Here is a 21,635-nt window from a genome sequence, read left to right on the forward strand (position 1 = left end):
GTTTCAATAAAAAGAAAGGAATAAATGAAAAATATCATATGCTAATCTTATGGTAAGTGATGACATTACACAAGGAAAAGTATAAGTAGAAAATTTTATTGTAGATTGACAAACATATCATTGGTCAATGATGCAACTCATGAAAGAACTAATAAGGGAAGAGAAGATACACATGCAAATACACTATCCTGGAAATCTTTTGTGATTGTGAGCATCCATCAAAATATTATATGCCAAAATTGTTGACATTGGACAAGGAAGACAACTTAATGATTTATGTTTGTTCATATTCACATAGAAGCTATATTGTCATAGATCCTTCAACAAGTGGCGTTTGCCCCTATCTTTGCTAGCCAAAAATTCGGCACCAAGTAGAGATACTACTTGTGCATCCAAAAACCCTTAAACCCAAATCTTGTTTTGAGAGTCCACCATACCTACCTATGGATTGAGTAAGATCCTTCAAGTAAGTTGTCATTGATGCAACAAGGCAATAACAATTGCTTCTAAAAGTGTTAGATCATTTAGTGTAAGAGAAAATTTAGCATTGTACGAACTTGTGATGGCGAAGAATAAAAGCGACAGACTGCATAATAAAGGTTGCCATCATAAGGGGCAATATAACGTGATGTTCTCTTACACTAAGGAGTTGAGCTTGAGCATACAAACAAAAAGCGCATGGCAACCTCTGCTTCCCTATGCGAAGGGCCTATCTTTTACTTTTATGTATTTACTTTCGTGCAAGAGTCCCAGTTTTTCTCTCTATTCCTTTTTATTTTCTCCTTTGGCAAGCATCATGTGGTGAGCAAAGATCTAGGCACATATATCCAGTTGAATATGGGTAGCATGAGCTATTATTGTTGACATCACCCTTGAGGTGAATACGCTGGGAGGCGAAACTATAAGCCCCTATCTTTCTATGTGTTTGGTTGAAACATTTTGCTACGCCGTGAGTGTTAGCAATCATAGAAGACTAAATGATGGTTGAGTATGTGAACTTGCCTAAAGGCTCCAATACGTGACCCTTCATGAAAAGATGATGAATTGTAGTTGCAAAGTTGACTGAGAACATAGTTTGTTGGTTTCCAATAGAGTTTATACTTTATACTTCGATGTTGTGATGAATTAGTACTTGTTCATGAGAAGTCTATGATAAAAGTTCTATAATAAAAGTTTTATGTTAAAGTTTGTTGCTGTTATAATAACTTACATGATGCTTCTATGTCCATATTTTTGTTTTTATCGACATCTCTCTCTCTAAGCATGTGGGCATGTTTTCGATTTCGGTTTTCACTTGAGGACAAGCGAGGTCTAAGCTTGGGGGAGTTGATACGTTCATTTTGCATCATGTTTACCTACTATTATTTATGTTGTTTTATTTCATAATAATGCTTTTTGGAGTAATTCTAATTCCTTTTCTCTCATAATATGAAAGGTACACATAAAGGGGGAGAATTCGAGCAGCTGGAAATCTGGATCTGAAAAAGCTACGTCGGGCTACCTATTCTACAGAACTCCAAATGAGCTCAAACTTTACGAGGATTTTTTATGGAATAAATAAGAATTTTTTGAGTCAATAAGTACCAGAGGGGGCCCACCAGGTGGGCACAACCCACCTGGGCACGCCAAGGAGCCCAGGTGCACCCTGGTGGGTTGTGCTCACCCAGGCCCACCTCCGGTGCCCCTCTTTTGGTACATTAGTCATTTTGACCTAGAAAAAAATAAGGAGAGGTCTTTCGGGATGAAGCACCGCCGTCTCAAGGCGGAACCTGGGCAGGAGCACTTTTGCCCTCCGGCGGAGCAATTCCGCCGGGGGAACTTCCCTCCCGGAGGGGGAAATCATCGTCATCATCATCACCAACAACTCTCCCATCTTGGGGAGGGCTATCCTCATCAACATCTTCAACAACACCAACCCCTCTCAAACCCTAGTTCATATCTTGTGTTCAATCTTTGTACCGGAACTATAGATTGGTGCTTGTGGGTGAATAGTAGTGCTGATTACATCTTGTAGTTGATTACTATATGGTTTATTTGGTGGAAGATTATATGTTTAGATCCATTATGATATTTAATACCCCTCTGATCTTGAGCATGATTATAATTTGTGAGTAGTTACTTTTGTTCTTGAGGTCACGGGAGAAATCATGTTGCAAGTAATCATGTGAACTTGATATATGTTCGATATTTTGATGATATGTATGTTATGATTCCCTTAGTGGTGTCATGTGAACGTCGACTACATGACACTTCACCATATTTGGGCCTAAGGGAATGCATTATGGAGTAGTTATTAGATGATGGGCTACTTGAGTGACAGAAGCTTAAACCCTAGTTTATGCGCTATTCCGTAAGGGACCGATTGGATCCAAAAGTTTAATGCTATGGTTAGAATTTATTCTTAATTCTTTTTTGTAGTTGTGTATGCTTGTGAGGGGGTTAATCATAAGTAGGAGGTTTGTTCAAGTAAGAAAAACACCTAAGCACCAGTCAACCCACATACCAAATTATCAAAGTAGCGAACATGAATCGAACCAACATGATGAAAGTGACTAGATGAAATTTCCCTGTACCCTCAAGAACACTTTGCTTATCATAAGAGACTGTTTTGGCTTGTCGTTTGCCTCAAATGGATTGGGATACCTTGCTGCACTTTTGTTACTACTACCGTTACTTGCTCGTTACAAATTATCTTGCTATCAAACTACTCCGGTAGTTACAATTTCAGCACTGCAGATATTACCTTGCTGAAAATCACTTGTCATTTCCTTATGCTCCTTGTTGGGTTCGACACTCTTACTTATCAAAAAGAGCTACAATTGATCCATATACTTGTGGGTCATCAGAAGGCTCCGATCACGGAGGATAGGCTTCCCGGAATGCCATTTAGGAAAGCCAGAGAGGATACAATCTCATGAAGAGCCACCAACTAGTCTCGAAATCTAGGCGGGGACCCTCGCTTCTGCATGAGATCCAATATATACTCCCAACAAATGGAATCGAAGGCCTTATTTATGTCCATCTTTAACAGGAGGCCTAGAGTGTTAGTACATCACAACCGCCTTGCATATTTCCATACATACATAAATTTTTCATGGATGCTCTAGTCTTAATGAAGATGCTCTGAGTGTGGGAGATCATAGGTTCATGCATACTAGATGAACAGGAAAATATGCACAACAGCAGTGCACATGTAACAACAACCAATCACGACACACATGTTGTTCGTTAGTAGCCATAGCTGCCGCTGGAGTGATGTTGTTGACGACGACAAAGATGACCCGTGGTGCATGTCACATGCCCGCGCCATATCGCCCCGGCCTCGGCCCGAGCGTGTGCCCGGCCCGGCTCGATGAGCGTATCGTCTTCTATTTCTCTCCTTAACACAACACATAGTGGAGTGGGGAGAACCCATTATATAAAGAGGTCTCACCCCTCCGCAGAAGTCGGACTAAACTTTAGACCGTCCACATGCCATTTTACACATGGGCTTTTGAGATTTGCTTTTAGGAATTTCAAAAAATTACATGGGCCAAGCCCATTATTCAAATAGTGGCAAGAAAGTTTTCCAAGACAATTTAGTGAGGACTAAAAACAACGTGTTGCTCTGTTAAAAAAATAGCACCATGTTGTTGGTTGGTCAAGTGGTCATAGATATAACCATATCACATAGGGCCAGGAGCAATTGACAATGGAAACACCAGCCTATGTCGCACCTTAGAGCATCTCCACTTGCGCCCCCAACAGGCCCCCAGGGCATGTTTTTTTTCCGCCGGCGGCCAAAAACCCCCTAGTCGCGCCCCTAGGACGCCGATTTCCGCCGGTTCGGCCCATTTTCTGGCCCGACGATCCCAGGCCGAACCCAGCGCACTGGGGGCACTTGGGGGCTCCGGTGGAAGGGAAAACGATGCATGGGCCACCATTGTCAAGTGAAAAACGTTTTTTGCACGTCCAACCCCCTCCCCCCCCCCACCACCGCCCCGCCCCCGCGCACTACTCCTTCCGCCACCATGCCGATCCCGGCACCGCCCACCTGCCCACCGCCTCTAAAAAGGCCATTTCCTCGCCGAGAAAGAGAGGGTTCGCCGCGCATCCTCCACCCCGATCCTAGGCGAGCTTTTCTGACGCTCAGGCCATGCAAGCGGGGATACCGATGGCTGTGCACCTACCATGCTCTCCAGGTGTTCGGCGATTTGTCTGCTCGGTGATGGACTCGGATGACGAGGCGACGTTCGCGGCGCTGCTGGAGGAGGAAGCCGATGCCGACGCCTAGGACGAAGAGCACCTCATGGTCCTCGCTGCTTTGGCGGGCCTGTTCACGAGAAATGCAAAGCCGCGGTGAGGTGGCTCGGCGCCGGGTCGGCAGAAGGCAAAGCAGAGCATCGACTAGAGGGTTATTTATTGTTGTACGCCGACTACTTCGCCGACGCTCCACTGCACGACGAGAAAGTATTTTGGCGCCGTTATTGGATGAGCCGAAAGCTCTTCCTTAGGATTGTGAATTCCATCCGTGAGTTCGACAGCTACTTCAAGTGCAAGAAGGATTGCACCGGCACACTTGGATTCACCTCACTCCAGAAGTCTACGAGAACTATGAGGATGCTTGCATACGGAGCTCCCGGGGATATACTGGAAGACTATGGACGCATGGCCGAGTCCACTACCATTGAGTGTTTTTACAAGTTCTGTAGGGAAGTGGTGGCAGTGTTTGGACCTAAATACTTGCGATCTCCCAATGCTAAAGACACTGCTCAGATCCTAGCACAGAATGCACCAAGAGGATTTCCTGGGATGCTTGGAAGCATCGACTGCATGCATTGGGCATGAAAAAACTGTCCATTTTCTTGGCAGGAGGTGTACAAAGGCGCCAAAGGAGCTTGCAGTGTGGTACTTAAGGCAGTGGCAACACAGGACCTCTGAATTTGGCACTCCTTCTTTGGTATGCCAGGAACTCACAATTACATCAACATACTGCAATGCTCGAATGTCTTTGCCAAGCTTGTTGAAGGTCATGCTCCTCCGGTGAACTTCGAGGTCAATGGGCGCTACTACAACAAGGGATACTACCTAGCAGATGGCATCTATCCGAGATGGTCCACATTTGTGAAGACTATCTGAAACTCTGTGCCAGGAGGCAAGAACTCCTACTTTGCCAAGTGTCAGGAGGCTTGCACGAAGGATCTCGAGAGGGCATTTTGTGTGATCCAATCTCGATTTGCTGTTGTCCAGTACCCTGCTCTGACGTGGTCGAAACATCAAATGTGGGAAGCCATGACTTGCCGTGTCATCTTGCACAACATGATCATTGAGAGCGAGCAGAAGAGCCAGTGTTTGACACTGAACCGTATTACAGGCAGGGTCCTTTGCCCAAGTTGATCATCAGCTACCGGCAACCTGAACTGCCTTCCTCAATATGCATTAGGAGATCCGAGACCCATAGGCGCATCAAGAACTACAACACGATTTGGTGGAGCACCTATGAAGGCTCAAGGACAACGCCTAGCTCGATGTGTGATGAACTATGAGCTTTTATTTGTGTTCAAATTATGAGTTTGATTTGTCAAACTATTTGATTTATACGATTTCTGCGATGAAGTATTTAATAAAAAAAGTTTTTGTTGAACTTGTGTTTTCACGCCGGGGGGGGGGGGGGGGGGGGGGCGAACGGCTGGAGATGCTCTTATAAATTACTAGTACAACCGAAATTCTGCGAGCAGGAAGGAACCAGCTAGCTAGCACAACTGGATTATTGATCATCATACAGACACACATGACTTAAGAAACTTTACAGAACCGAATATCAGCAGGTAACATAATTAAGCACAACCACGACGTTACAGTAATAAAATACAGAAGGAACGCAGCGCACAAACTTAGCAAGAGCAACATGCATGTAGATGCAGAAACCAGACTTCTACTTCATGAACCCCTGAGCCATCTTCATGAACCCGCCGCCGCCGCCGCTCTCCTTCTCATCCTCGCCACTCTTCTTCCCGGACAGCGATGCAGCCCCCTTCATGACGTCGTCGAGACCGAACCCACCGGACGCTTTCTCTTCCTCCGCGGCGGGTGCAGGCGCAGGCGCTGGCTCCTTGGGTGCATCCGGCTTCGGCGCGTCAGCGGCGGCAGGTGCGTCAGTTTTCTCCTTCTCGGTGCCGCCGGAGCTGTACTGTTTCAGGTACCCTTCAGCCTTCTCGAGGTACTGCCCCACCGGCTTGTCCTCCAGCTTGCCGTACTTGGCGGCGGAGTCCAGGATGTCGGCGGAGGCGGCGGCTACCTTTTCCTTGTCGATGCCCTCGACGCTCTTCTTCTCGTAGGCCGTCTTGGCGGCCTCCGCGACCAGCTTGCTGCTGGACATCAGGTCCCCGGACGAGTTCTTCTCACCCTCCATTGGAGCTTAGGTGCTGGTAGCAAAAATCTTTTGTGGCTTAAGACTAGTGAGGTTAGTAGCAGATGGAGTGAAAGAGGATATGTGCTAGGGGGCAATTTTATAGGTGGAGGAAGATGTGGATGGCATCGGCAACAGAAGGGAAAGCTACTTGTGTGGTTGAGTTTAGTACTAGTGGAAAAGAAAATATCTTCAGATGATAATAAGACAGGTAGCGGAAGAGAAAATTTTACCCAAGTAAAATACTAAATTTGAGTGTTGTAGAAAAATAGTATAATTTTTTTTGTTCAGTATTAGATATGAAAAACAAATGGTTATTTCTAAGAGCTTCGAGTGGATACAAAGTTGTTTTAAAATGGTATAGTGTAAAGTACTGCTTGAAAATTCCTAACAAACTTTACTTCTACAAATCAAACAAACAACACATAAGAGGTTCTTAATATTTTGTTCCTCCAAATTTCTACAAAAATCCTTCGTAAAGGTAACTAAACTAAGAGCAGGCTGCCAGTGTTACTGTGTATCTGTCCCTTTTTTTAGTGCTTGACTGTGAAGAACCGCAGTCACGAAACGAATTTGGTCTCAAAAATCTCAGTGGATTACCTCTTTAAGATAAAGTGGCAGATATGGAATCAACTAAAGCTCTTGTGCTCACAATCGCAAGTGGATTTATGCAAAATTAAAAATGAAAGAAAGTAGCCAATACGGCGGGGATACGTGTTCTCTTGCATTGAAAGTGATAATTACCTGCTGAACAGGGAAGATGTCCAAGGATCCCAGATGTCGACTGTCGGCAGAGGCACCACCGACGCTTGCTAACGGCTGAAACGAGCGATACGTATTTGGTGTACCCCCCGCCAGGGAAAATATCTGATAAGTATGAGGTGCCACTATTGCTTCCATGCTACAGTACCAATTTAGAAAATTCAAATTTAAAAGGTATAAAAAATTCAGAAAAAAATCGTGAATGTTCACCACACATGTGCCCACAGCTCTTCAGAAATTGAGATCCAAACTCAAAGCACACATTGAGAAACAAAAAGCACAAATCCATGATGAATAGTGTCAAGAGAAGACAAAAGATAAAATGACACTATTGACATCTACATTTCTCTTTTTTGTTTCTCCATCTGTATATCGAGTTCTAATTTGAAAATTTTAGGGCTTGTAGACAAATGTTTAGTGAACAGAAATGCTTTTTTTAGAATTTTTTAAACATCTATTTAGAAAAATTGATTCATGGAAGCATGACGGTATGCCCAGACAAATAAAAGAAGAGGGCTCAAGGCATCTTCAAGCGGACCCTCAAAACGCCCGCATACGTCCGTACCGAGTTGTCCCAACGTTGTTTGTCACCCAGCACAGGTCCATTTGTCCGCGGATGTCTCAGCTTATCCAACTTCCCGCAAACCGGACGCAAATTGGGGAGCTTTGCGGGAGTCTGAACCGCCGCCACGTAGGACTCCAACACCCCCAACCCACTCAAATTAATTGGGTCACTTTTCTATCACTCCGCCCCTACTGCCTTTTGCTCTGCATCCGCATCCTCCTTGTCCAACAACGCCATTGTATCTCTCCAGCTGCCGTCCAGGCATTGCCGGGCGTCCAACGCCATCCGCATCCATGCTTTCGTCTACCTTGGGTTACGCCACCATCCACACAGGATCCGTCGGTAGCTAGGTACCCTCCGCCCCCAGCCAACGTCATCCAAGGAGGACACCACGCCCCATAGGTGTTCGGTGAAATGCCATTGAGCTTTTTTTTGAACTTATTGTTTATTTCTAGAGTAAGCACGATGGCAGGTTACTCACTGATGGAGGATGAGTTGCTATGCAATTCATAGAATGTTGTATCTGTGGACTTTGTAGGCAGGAGGCAAGTGGGCCCGTCGTTTTGGCAAAATGTGCATGCTTTGTTTCATGAGCAAAAGTACTTCACGCCCTACGACTTGCACGTGTCCATGATTGTAATGTGAAGTTGCTAACCCATCGGTGGTACATCATCTCCAACTCCGTATGAAGTTTTGCGGTGCGGTTGCACGAGTGGAGACAATGTGTCCGCCGGGCTCGTCAACCATGGAGATTGTATGTTTTGCTTCTTGTTGCTATACATGTTGGTCAATTCATTTATTCACTCAATGCCACAAGTGGATAATCATCGTGTTGTGTAGCCCAGTCGTCTTGCCGTGCTATACTACAGGACCGAGGGCAAGCCATTTATGTTCATGCATTGTTGGATAAAACTCAAGGGGCACAATGCATGGAAGGACATATGCGGATTTTGACTCGAGTATCATCGAATTTGAAATCGATGAACTCAAAAACTTGTTGAACATCTGGTTATCTAGGATGTAATATTTACAATTGAACTAAACTAGGGATATTTGCAAGCTTTTTGTGGATGAATGTGGTATTTTTCATGATTAGCTTGTGTGTTATGGACTTAAGAAAAAAAGAGAGCGAATGTTATATCTGTGTCCACGGATCAGTTCGACCAGTCCATGGACAAATAGTATGTTGGACGTTGGAGACGCGCTCATTTTGATGGGATTGAGGACTTTAAATGCCGGTTGTCCAGTTCTATTCTTTGAAATGGTTCATGTCTTAAAAAGCAACATCACCAATCGGACCCTCTATTCTACCTTTTATTTATTGAGGTGGTCTGGACAACCATCTTTTGTAAATCCTTTAGTGAAATTGAGACTGCTCGACCTCTTCCAAATGGACCCCTCAAATCGAGCCTAATGTTTGGATCGTCCGATGCCCCTCAAACCAAGCCCATAAGTGGAGCGGATTTGGGGTTGTCCAAACATGCCCGAACGTGTCCACCATATAAGACGACCCAGGTTGGACCACTCTGACACCACATAAGCCCCATCCCATCCCATCTTACCAAATCCTAGCCCTCGCTCTCAATCATTGATGTCCTATAAGTGCACAAGGTTTAGTTGTAACCTTTTCGAAGTAAGAGTATCGATCCCACAGGGAGCACATGAGTTAATCTTTTTGTCTCTTGAAGGGTATGAATGAAGTTCTCGTGAGTTGTTAGTTCTCCAAAGGAATAATAACGTGAAAAAAACAAAGTAATTGAAGGTGCAATGGTAAAAAAAATTAACAGATGTAAGCAACTAGAATCATAAATGAGAGGCTTGAAACGAATAGGGTTAAGGCACTCCCAGGGAGTCCAGAATCCCCTCTAGTGTGCATCTATAGCGGTGCCTAAACATAATACTACTTGGGATTCCTAAGCCACTTTGCATGTTTATCTTTGTGGGGAGAGCCAGTACAGATACGTGCATACATGCGGCAGCTATCTCATATGCCACCACCGTTCTTCCACACTCCGGTTATCAAACAGTAATTAAGGGAAAGGAGTCCCCGTGCACGTAGCCAAAGCGGTCTATGTTTTATCCCCTGCTGCAACGATCCGCTAAGAAGGGATATGGGGCCTGTCACTCACCCACCTCGCCAACCACACAATTCACCAACACTAATAACATTTGTCCGAAATTTGCATACATTGGATGGTCGACTTCACCCAACATCAAGAAGATTATCAACATAAACATGCAAAGAGGATGTAAAATCCTAATATCAAATGATCTATCACGCACTAGGGTTCATCCATATCCCTGAGAACTAAGGGAACTACTCGCACATGAAGGCAACAAACATCATACCACCAAAGATGGGAAACATGAATGGATCACACATGTAATACACAAGTTATTCCTCTAGGGTTCTTGATATTACAATAAGGGAAAGGTAGATGATTATGATGATGATGATGATGACAGTGGGGATGATGTTGAAGCCTTCTTGATGGAGATGGTGGCTTCCTCCTTGCCGGTTCCTTCCTCCGGACCACTCCGACGGCTAGGGTTCCTGCTTTTGGACGATTTTCTCGTGTCTCTAGGCATCTGATCCACGATCCGTCTTCATGAGGTGAATACAGTTGATCCGGGGCGGCGATGGTAGTCCATACGCCCGCTCATACGGGCGGGCGGGGTCATATGGAACATCCCCATTTGCTCTGGCTATTCTGTGATGATTGCTTCTTTGCCCACTTTGCTTCTCTCTTTTATGGTAGGTGATTATCACTTTAATTGCGTGATTTTACTACCATTTCCTGAGATTTCTTCCATATATTATTATTTGGTCCACAAAGCAATATCTGAGGAAAAACGACAAAAAGAAGTGTACGAACAGAGTAAAATTCCACTAGGCCTACATAGTAGGCACAAAAACACTAACAAAATGATCACACAATTTGGACTCATCAACTCCCCCAAGCTTAAAGATTTGCTCGTCCCCGAGCAAATGCGACAGCTTGTAAGAAAAGGGGGTCATCTTGTTTATGAGATGCGGGTAAATTGAAAATGAATGAGTCCATCATGAATTCAGAATTTGCATCATACAATGAGCTATGTCGTGTACTATAATATCTTGATCGTCATTAGATGAGTATGAAGGCTTCCACACCTTATTACCAATCATTAAAAAGATGTCACCCAACTCTGAGTGATAATGGTTTCCTCCCTTCAGTTGGACAAGCTCCTATGGTTTACTGCTTTTACTCAAGTTATTTTTCCTTCTCCCCTGTTTATTTCTTGAGTTACCAAGCGTACCCCATATCACTGGAGTTTTTATTCTTCCGTTTTCTCTCTTCAAGGTGTGATATGAATGGTATGCCTGGCTGTCCAAGTTTGATTACCGAGGATTGCTAAAATTGTTTTAACTTTTTTACTTTTGTTTGTACGATATAGAAAGTCAGCCCTCTTTTCATATTTGCCTCATTAATTCAAAGGCTTCACCAATTAATCATGAAATAAACTGTCATGAAGGTCAATTCATCACATCAAGTTATCAACTTCTCTTTCCTGATTGCTACTAAAGATGTGGAAGACTTATAGTCATCGTCTAAGAACAAAAATATCTAGCACACGGAGATGCAAAATCATACTAAGCAAATTCATAAAGATCATAATTGATCGCTCATTAAATCAACCATGACTCATTGGATAAAAATCATTCCTATTATCAAGAAAGCATGACCGTCCTTGCTTATTCAAACTAAGTGAAAAACTTTTAAATAAAATTCAGTGAAAAAGAGATAACAGTACGAGATACAAAAAGTGATGGAAATATGCCCTAGAGGCAATAATAAAATGTTATTATTATATTCCTTAATCATGATAAAGGTTTATTATTCATGCTAGAATTGTATTGACCGGAAACTGAAATACATGTGTGGATACATAAACAATCCCTAGTGGACCTCTACTAGACTAGCTTGTTGATAAAAAGATGGTTAGGGTTTCCTAACCATAGACATGAGTTGTCATTTGATAATGGGATCACATCATTCAAGTGACAATCTATTTCTTCTTTGGCTGAGTCTTCAATTTTTTTCTCATAGTAAGTTAGGTTTCTTTCTGATCATTGATACGTCTCCAACGTATTTATAATTTATGAAGCATTCATGCTATTATATTATCTGTTTTGAATGATTATGGGCTTTACTAAGCACTTTTATATTATTTTTGGGACTAACCTATTAACCGGAGGCCCAACCCATATTGCTGTTTTCTTGCCTATTTCAGTGTTTCGAAGAAAAGGAATATCAAACGGAGTCCAAACATAATGAAACCTTCGGGAGCGTTATTTTTGGAACGGAAGCAATCCAGAGGACTTGGAGTGCAAGTCAGGGAAGCTTTGAGGAGGCCACGAGGCAGGGGGCGCGCCCACCCCCTGGGCGCACCCTCCACCCTCGTGGGCCCCTCGTGGCTCCCCCGACCGACTTCTTTCGCCTATATAAGTCCATATACCCTAAAACCTTCGAAGAACACAATATATCAGGAGTTCCGCCACCGCAAGCCTCTGTAGCCACCAAAAACCTCTCGGGAGCCCGTTCCGGCACTGTGTTGGAGGGGGAATCCCTCACCGGTGGCCATCTTCATCATCCCGGCGCTCTTCATGACGAGGAGGGGGTAGTTCACCTTCGGGGCTGAGGGTATGTACGAGTAGCTATGTGTTTGATATATATATATATATATATATATATATATATATATATATATCATGTTCTTGACTTTGCACGATCTTGATGTATCGCGAGCTTTGCTACTATACTTGGATCTTATGATGTTTCTCCCCCTCTACTCTCTTGTAATGGATTGAGTTTTCCCTTTGAAGTTATCTTGTCGGATTGAGTCTTTAAGGATTTGAGAACACTTGATGTATGTCTTGCCGTGCTTATCTGTGGTGACAATGGGATATCACATGATCCACTTTATGTATGTTTTTGTGATCAACTTGCGGGTTCCGCCCATGAACCTATGCATAGTGGTTGGCACACGTTTTCATCTTGACTCTCTGGTAGAAACTTTGGGGCACTCCTTGAAGTACTTTGTGTTGGTTGAATAGATTAATCTGAGATTGTGTGATGCATATCGTATAATCATGCCCACGGATACTTGAGGTGACAATGGAGTATCTAGGTGACATTAGGGTTTTGGTTGATTTGTGTCTTAAGGTGTTATTCTAGTATGAACTCTATGATAGATTGAAAGGAAAGAATAGCTTCATGTTATTTTACTACGGACTTTTGAATAGATAGAACAGAAAGGATAACTTTGAGGTGGTTTCATACCCTACCATAATCTCTTCGTTTGTTCTCCGCTATTAGTGGCTTTGGACCAACTCTTTGTTGCATGTTGAGGGATAGTTATATGATCCAGTTATGTTATTATTGTTGAGAGAACTTGCACTAGTGAAAGTATGAACCTTAGGCCTTGTTTCCTACCATTTCAATACCGTTTACGCTCACTTTTATCATTAGTTACCTTGCTGTTTTTATATTTTCAGATTACAAAAACCTATATCTACTATCCATATTGCACTTGTATCACCATCTCTTCGCCGAACTAGTGCACCTATACAATTTACCATTGTATTGGGTGTGTTGGGGACACAAGAGACTCTTTGTTATTTGGTTGCAGGGTTGTTTGAGAGAGACCATCTTCATCCTACGCCTTCGAAGAATTTATAAACCTTAGGTCATCCACTTGAGGGAAATTTGCTACTGTCCTACAAACCTCTGCACTTGGAGGCCCAACAACGTCTACAAGAAAAAGGTTGTGTAGTAGGCATCAAACTCCTTTCTGGCGCTGTTGCCAGGGAGGTGAGTGCTTGAAGGTATATCTTTAGATCTTGCAATCGAATCTTTTTTGTTTCTTATTTTATCACTAGTTTAGTTTATAAAAGAAATCTACAAAAAAATAGAGTTGAGTTTGTCTCATACGCTTCATCTTTTTAATATCTTTCGTAAGTATGATGAAAAGGAAAATTGTGCTCAAGTGCTATAAGAAGAAGTCTATAAAATGTTTGGTACTAAATCTTTGAATGATGAGCATGATTGAAATGTTGTTAGTATGAATTCCCTGAATATCCATGATGCTAATGATATGAAAAGCCACAAGCTTGGGGAAGCTATGTTTGATGAAGATGATATTTTTGGTCCCCCAAGTTTTGATATGCAAATTTATTATGATGATAGAATGCCTCTTACCTATGATGATTATATTGATGAAAGTGGGTTTGGAAGAGTGTCAACTTTAGGAAGTAGTGATCCCACTATTTTGGAGGATGTTGAATATTATTGTGATAATTATGAAAGTGGATTTGGAGAGGTCATGACTTTATTTAGTGATGAATCCACTATTTCGGAAGAAGTTCCAATTGATTATGAGAACAAAGTTGCTATCTATGATGATTATTGTGATGACTTGTATGCTATTAAGAATAATGATAACCATGAAACTTGCCATCATGATTTTAGTTTTCAATTGGATTATTCCTCACATGATAATTATTTTGTTGAGTTTGCTCCCACTACTATTCATGAGAAGAAGTTTGCTTATGTGGAGAGTAGTAAATTTTCTATGCTTGTAGATCATGAAAAGAATGCTTTTGGTGCTGGTTATATTGTTGAATTCATTCATGATGCTACTGAAAATTATTATGAGGGAGGAACATATGCTTGTAGCAATTGCAATAATATCAAGTTTCCTCGCTATGTGCTTGAAATATTGAAGTTATGCTTGTTTTGCCTTCCTATGCTAGTTGATTATTGTTCTCATAAGTTGTTTGATCACAAAATCCATATGCATAGGAAGTGGGTTAGGCTTAAATGTGCTAGTCATATTCTTCATGATGCTCCCATTGTATTTCAATTCTTATCTTTTATGTGAGCATCATTGTCATCATCATGCCTAGCTAGAAAGGCATTAAAGAAAAGCGCTTGTTGGGAGACAACCCAATATTTACCTTTACTTTTTTTGTGTGTCCACATAATTATGCTACTGTAGTAATCATGTTTTATAGCTTTTGTTTCAATAAAGTGCCAAGTAAGACCTTTAGGATAGCTTACGGTGATAGCTGTGTTGATCCTGCTGAAAAACAGAAACTTTTGCACCCAGTAAATTAGTTTTGATAATTCACAGAAACGTGCTTATGATCTGATTCTTTTTGCTCTGGATTAGTACACAAATTTCTCAGGTTTTCCGAATTTGGTAGGATTTTTGGAGTTCCAGAAGTATACGTTTGATACAGATTACTACAGACTGTTCTGTTTTTGACAGATTCTGTTTTCTATTTGTTGTTTGCTTATTTTGATGAATCTATGAGTAGTATTGGAGGGTATGAACAATAGAGAAGTTGGAATATAGTAGATATTACACCAATATGAATTTAGAATGAGTTCATTACAGTACCTAAGTGGTGGTTTTATTTTCTTATACTAACGGAGCATACGAGTTTTCTGTTGAGTTTTGTGTTGTGAAGTTTTCAAGTTTTGGGTAAAGATTCAATGGACTATGGAATAAGGAGTGGCAAGATCCTAAGCTTGGGGATGCCCAAAGCACCCCAAGGTAATATTCAAGGACAACCAAGAGCCTAAGCTTGGGGATGCCCCGGAAGGCATCCCCTCTTTCGTCTTCGTCTATCGGTAACTTTACTTGGAGCTATATTTTTATTCACCACATGATATGTGTTTTGCTTGGAGCATCATTTTTATTTTGTTACTATTTTCTTGCTGTTATTTAGAATAATGTTTTTCATCTATATTTTCAATAAAAATGTCAAGGATAGCTTTTACCATGCTTATTTTGTTAGTATACATGTTGCTGTTTGAAAATAGAATTTTACCGCTGTTGCAAAAATTCCCTAGGAAAGTCAGAGAATGATATAATGTTGAAACTTTTTGCATATTGAGCTCTGATAAATCTTCTACAGCGTAGTATTTTTCTCATAAATTTTGGAGTTAGGGAAGTATGATGAATCTTGCATTCTTTACGTACTATACTGTTTTGGTAGATTGCTGTTATGTTTGCGTTGTTTGCATATGTTTGCTTGTTTAATGATTCTATTTGAGGATAAGAGTATTAAATATGCAGAGACATTTAGTATGCAATGTTTAATAATAATTTTTGTGATATTTTACAGTAGAAAATGATAAGATTTTGGCATTGGTTTATACTAACTTATCTCACGAGTTCTTGTTGAGTTTGGTGTGGATGAAGCTTTCGAGATTTAGGAAACCCAGATATAAAAGGAATTAAGGAGACACAAAAGCTCAAGCTTGGGGATGCCCAAGGAACCCCAATATTATATTTCAAGAAGTCTCAAGCATCTAAGCTTGGGGATGCCCCGTTAGGCATCCTACCCTTCTTCTTCAACAACTATCGGTTAGTATCGGTTGAACCTAAGTTTTTGCTTCTTCACATGAGTTGTGCTATTCTTGCAATGCCATTTTATTTTCTTTTTCTTTCTTTTAAAATATCAAGATCTGAAATTCTTAAATGAGAGAGAGTCTTCACATAGTTACATAATTATTTAACTACTCATTGATCTTCACGTATATCTTTTTGGAGTAGTTTATCATTTACTCATGTGCTTCACTTATATCCTATGAGTAAATGGTTGAATGAGTTGAATGTCATAAATCTGAAATTATATATGTTCCATATGCTTACCCCGTTGGGAGTAATGACTTCACATCTAAGAAGTGGAGGTAGTAAATTTATTGAAGGTTAGCAAGCATTGTATTGGTCACTTGAACAATTCATGAAAGAATATTGAAGGAAAAGAAATTTCACATATAAATATACTATCTTAGACATCTTCTACGATTGTGAGCCCCATTAATTATTTTCAAACCTGAGCAAATTAGTTGAAGTTGGACAAGGAAGACAACATAATGAGTTATGCTTGGGTGTATTTGTATAGAAGTTATATTGTTATAGATCCTCCAACATGTGGTGCTTGCTTTTTAGAATCCTTTGCTAGCCAAAATATCTGTATTAAGCGGGAATACTGCTTGTGCATCCAAATCCCTTGAACCAAGTTTCTTCCATGAGTGTCCACCATACCTACCTATATGCGGTATTTATCTGCCGTTCCAAGTAAATTTGCATCTGCCAAACTCTAAACCTTCAAATAATAACCTGTTTTGTATGCCCGAATCGCTCATGTAGCGACTAGGGGCCGTCAGTATCTTCCATGCTAGGTGGGTTATTCTCACGATGAGTGGACTCCACTCATCATTCACGAGAAAACAATTTCAACTAATTTCAACTTCATATCATCGAGGACAAAAGCATTTAATTTAAATGTTGATAAGGATCTTCACCTTCCTCACCTTTAAATTGCTTAATGCGCAATAATTTGAGGGCGCTTGTGTTCACCTCATAAGCAACACCGACGGGGTTAGGACCCAATGGTGTGAACATGTCTTGCATAGGTGGTCCCGTAAGACACATGGCTGATAGCTGATAGTGACGCCCATATTTAGCCATGGCAGGTTTGGACCTACAAACAACTTAGTTCACAAAATTCAAACCAAACTCGAGACGAACATCAGAAGTGCTCAGCTCCTCGACAATGGTGCTAGAATAATCTTGATGTCTTGCAAGTGCACATGTTTTAGTTGTAGCCTTTTCGAAGTAAGAGTATTGATCGCACAGGGAGCACAAGAATTAATATTTTCATCTCTCGGAAGGGTACGAATGACGTTAAGGCGTTAAAAGAGGCTTGAAATGAAACACATGTAAACAACTAGAATCATAAATGAGAGGCTTGAAATGAATAGGGTTAAGGCGTTCCCGGGGAGTCTGGGATCCCCTCTAGTGTGCATCTATAGAGGTGCCTAAACATAATGCTACTTCGGCTTCCTAAGCCACTTTGCATGTTTTTCTTTATGGGCAGAGACGATACAGATACGTGCATACACGTGGCAGCTCCACATCTCATACACCATCACCGTCCTTCCCCACTTTGGTTATCAAATGGTAATTAAGGGGAAATAAGTCCCCGTGCACATACCCAAAAGGGACTCCATTTTATCCCCGGCTACAATGATCCGCTACGAAGGGAGATGGTGCCTATCACTCACTTACCTTGCCAACCACACGGTTCACCAATAGTAATAATCTTCCATCCGAAATTGGCATACATTGGATGGTCAACTTCACCCAACATCAAGAAGATTATCAACATAAACATGCAAAGAGGATGTAAAATCCTAATATCAAATGATCTATCACACACTAGGGTTCATCCATATCCCCGAGAACTAAGGGAACTACTCACACATGAAGGCAACAAACATCATACCACCAAAGATGGGAGACATGAATGGATCACACATGTAATATACAAGTTATTCCTCTAGGGTTCTTGATATACAATAAGGGAAAGGTAGATGATGATGATGATGACAATGGGGATGATGTTGAAGCCTTCTTGATGGGGATGGTGGAGATGGCGGCCTCCTCCTTTGTGGTTCCTCCCTCTGGATCACTCCGGCGGCTAGGGTTCCTGCTTCTGGACGAGTTTCTCGTATCTCTGGGCATCTAATCCACGATCCGTCTTTATAGGGTGAATATAGTTGATCCGACGGTGGCTATGGCAGTCCATATGACCGCTCATATGAGCGGGTGTGGTCGTATGGGATGTCGTTGTTTTCTCTGGCTTTTTTGCGATGATTGCTTCTTTGCACACTTTGCTTCTCTCTTTTATGGTAGGTGATTATCACTTTAACTGCGTGATTCCACTACCACTTCCTAAGATTTCCTCCATATATTATTATTTCGTCCACAAAGCATTATCTAAGAAAAAACGACAAAAAGAAGTGCGTGAATACGATAAAATTCCACGAGACCTACATAGTAGGTAGAAAAATACTAACAAAATGATCACACAATTTGGACTCATCAATTGCTCCACTCCCCCTCGTCCCCTCTCAGTGCTCCAGTCCCGTCTAGTCCCCATAGACGGATCTGATAGTGGATCAGGATCTGAATCGGACCCCATTAACTGGGATGCGCTATCGGCGGAGAATTCGAGCTCCATGTCGTTCGACGAGTAGCTTGCCCTCCATCGCTTGTGGGTGAACTAGGGCGACTCTTTGAGCTCCTCACCATCCTTGGTAGCCGATAGGTTGAATGCAGTTGTGAGTCGAGGCGCTCCACACCATCCTTCGTGGCCCAGCGCTGCTCGTGCAGATCTGGCGTGTCATCGCCAGCCCACACTCCCAGGCATCACTGGGTTCTCGTTTGCTTCCTCCAAGCCCGCAATGTAGGCAGTGCGCTGCGACACACCTGATAGAAGGCTTGGAACAAGGCTTAGTCTAGCTCGTGTGCTGCAATTATCCGTGCCCTGCCCAACTCTAACGACGCCCAGGTATTCCCTGAAGTACTGCGCTGGTCATTGACCTCACAGCGACAAACATCATTTTCACGAGAATGTGAAGGTGTCGCGAGAGGGCATCGAGACATCAAGCAGTGATATGTCTCCAACCTATCTATAATTTTTGATTGTTCCATGCTATTATGTTATCAATCTTGGATGTTTTATATACACTTTAAAGCAATGCTATATCATTTCGGGTACTAACCTATTAACTTAGTGCCTAGTGCTAGTTGCTGTGTATTTGCTTGTTTTTTGTTTCATAGAATATCAGTATCAAACAAAGTCCAAATGCAACAAAACTTTTTGGAGATTTTTTATAGACAAAAGAGACACTAGAAGCTTCGGGAGAAGACCAGATGATGCACCATGGGCCCACAAGGCACCGGGGCGCGCCCAGGGGGTAGGCGCCCCCTGGTGGGTGGTGGGGCCCATGTGGCTCCGTTTGACCTAACTTCGCCTCTATAAATTCTCTAAAATCATGAAACCAACAGAGGAGTCCACAAAATACTTTTTCCGCCATCGCAAGTTCCAAAATCATGAGATCCCATCTGGAGGCCTTTTCCGGCACTATGTCGGAGGGGGATTCGATCATGGAGGGGGCTCTACATCATCCTTGCTACCCTCTGATGATGCATGAGTAGTTTACCATGGACCTATGGGTCCATAGTTAGTAGCTAGATTGCTTCTTCTCTCTACTTGATCTTCAATACAATGTTCTCCTTGGTGTTCTTGGAGATTTATTCCATGTAATGACTTTTTGCGGTGTGTTTTTTGGGATCCGATGAATTGCGAGCTTATGATCAGATCTATCCTTGAATATTATTTGAGTTTTCTCTGAACTCTTTTATGCATGATTGTTAAAGCCTTGTATTTATTCTTTGATTTATTGGTTTGGTTTAGCCAACTAGATTGATTATCTTGCCATGGGAAGAGGTGCTTTGTAATGGGTTCGATCTTGCGGTGCTCAATCCCAGTGAAAGAAGGGGACGTGACACGCATGTATCATTGCTATTAAGGGTAAAAAGATGGGGTTTATTCATATGTGAGTTTATGTTGTCTACATCATGTCATCTTGCTTAAGGCATTACTCCGTTTTTGCATGAACTTAATACACTAGATGCATGCTAGATAGCGGTCGATGTGTGGAGTAATAGTAGTAGATGCAGAATCATTTCGGCCTGCTTGCCTTGGACGTGATGCCTATATAAATGATCATTGCCTTGGATATCTTCATAATTATTTGTTTTTTTATCAACTGCGCAACATTAATTTGTTGACCCATCATATGCTATTTTCTTGAGAGAAGTCTCTAGTGAAAACTATGCCCCCGGGTCTATCTTTTATCATATATTAAAACCAAAAATACTTTGCTGCAATTATCTCTTATTTATTTTATTTTTTATTTTTTGTCTAATCTATCTATCAAAAACTATACGATTTAATCTAGCATGTAACCGTCAAGGGATTGAAAACCCCTTGTTCGCGTTGGGTTGCAAGTATTTGTTGTTTGTGTGCAGGTGCTTTTCACTAGTCGTTGCTTGGTTCTCTTACTGGATTGATAACCTTGGTTTCATAAACTGAGGGAAATACTTATATCTACTGTACTGTATCATCCTCTCCTCTTCAAAGAAATCCCAACGCAGCTCACAAGTAGCAAGAAGAATTTCTGGCGCCGTTGCCTGGGAGACACCATCAACAACTATCAGGTACCTATACATACACTTTCATCTCCTTGCGTTTATATTATTTGCCATTTGCCTCTCATTTTCATCTCCCTCAATTCTAAAAAGTTTTTACAAAAGAACAAAAATATTTTTCTGTTTACCTTTTTCTTGTTTGCTTCTTTGCTTGCTTGCCCACTTTATGATTATGGCTAGCTCCTCCCTTGCTACGTGCACCCCTGAGAATGAAGTTCTCAATTTTAAGCAAAGGGGGAGAGAATTTAAAAGATGCTTGGTATAGGATTTGCAATGCTCATAATAGATCAACTCGAAAGCAATCCACTACCGTTCTTCTTCACAATGTTTATGTGGGTATTACTACTTGGTATAGATTCGTGCTTGACACTATTACCGAAGGGAATTTCTTGAGTAGTCACCCTATGGATGCTTTCAATGCTATGGGAAATTTAGTGGGATCACCACCTATCACTATTAGTGAAACGGTCTTAACTTTGGAACATGTGATGCGAAGGCTAGATGCTATTGAGAAGAAAATTCCAACCATACAAGATATTGACAATTTGGATAAAAAGATTCATAACCATGTCACTCAATTTGGATCAAAGGTAGGAATTACTCTTAAAATGCTAAAGGAGAAAGAAGCGATAATCAATGAAAGGGTAGAATAAAGTCTCGCTAGGATTGATAAGTTGGAAGAATTATTAATAATTTAGGTTCCACTTTTTCTTCTGTTATAACTATTGAAAAAACTCCTCCTAGCAAGAATTGCAAGTTTATATATGTTCCTAAAGACAAGGGTGCCACAACTAGCAATAGTAG

The 21,635-nt window shown here is 41.7% G+C and overlaps 1 protein-coding gene across 1 annotated transcript; it reads right to left on the reverse strand.

Moving 5' to 3' along the window:
• Window positions 1-5,716: 5,716 nt before the first annotated feature.
• On the reverse strand, window positions 5,717-6,473 carry LOC123069299 (nodulin-related protein 1). Its single transcript, XM_044492115.1, has one exon. The coding sequence runs from the start codon at window positions 6,389-6,391 to the stop codon at window positions 5,915-5,917; it is 477 nt and encodes a 158-aa protein (XP_044348050.1). The 5' UTR covers window positions 6,392-6,473; the 3' UTR covers window positions 5,717-5,914.
• Between the last annotated feature and the right edge of the window lie 15,162 nt (window positions 6,474-21,635).

Source organism: Triticum aestivum, chromosome 3B (assembly GCF_018294505.1).
Source record: "Triticum aestivum cultivar Chinese Spring chromosome 3B, IWGSC CS RefSeq v2.1, whole genome shotgun sequence".
In the NCBI taxonomy this organism is placed as follows: domain Eukaryota; kingdom Viridiplantae; phylum Streptophyta; class Magnoliopsida; order Poales; family Poaceae; genus Triticum; species Triticum aestivum.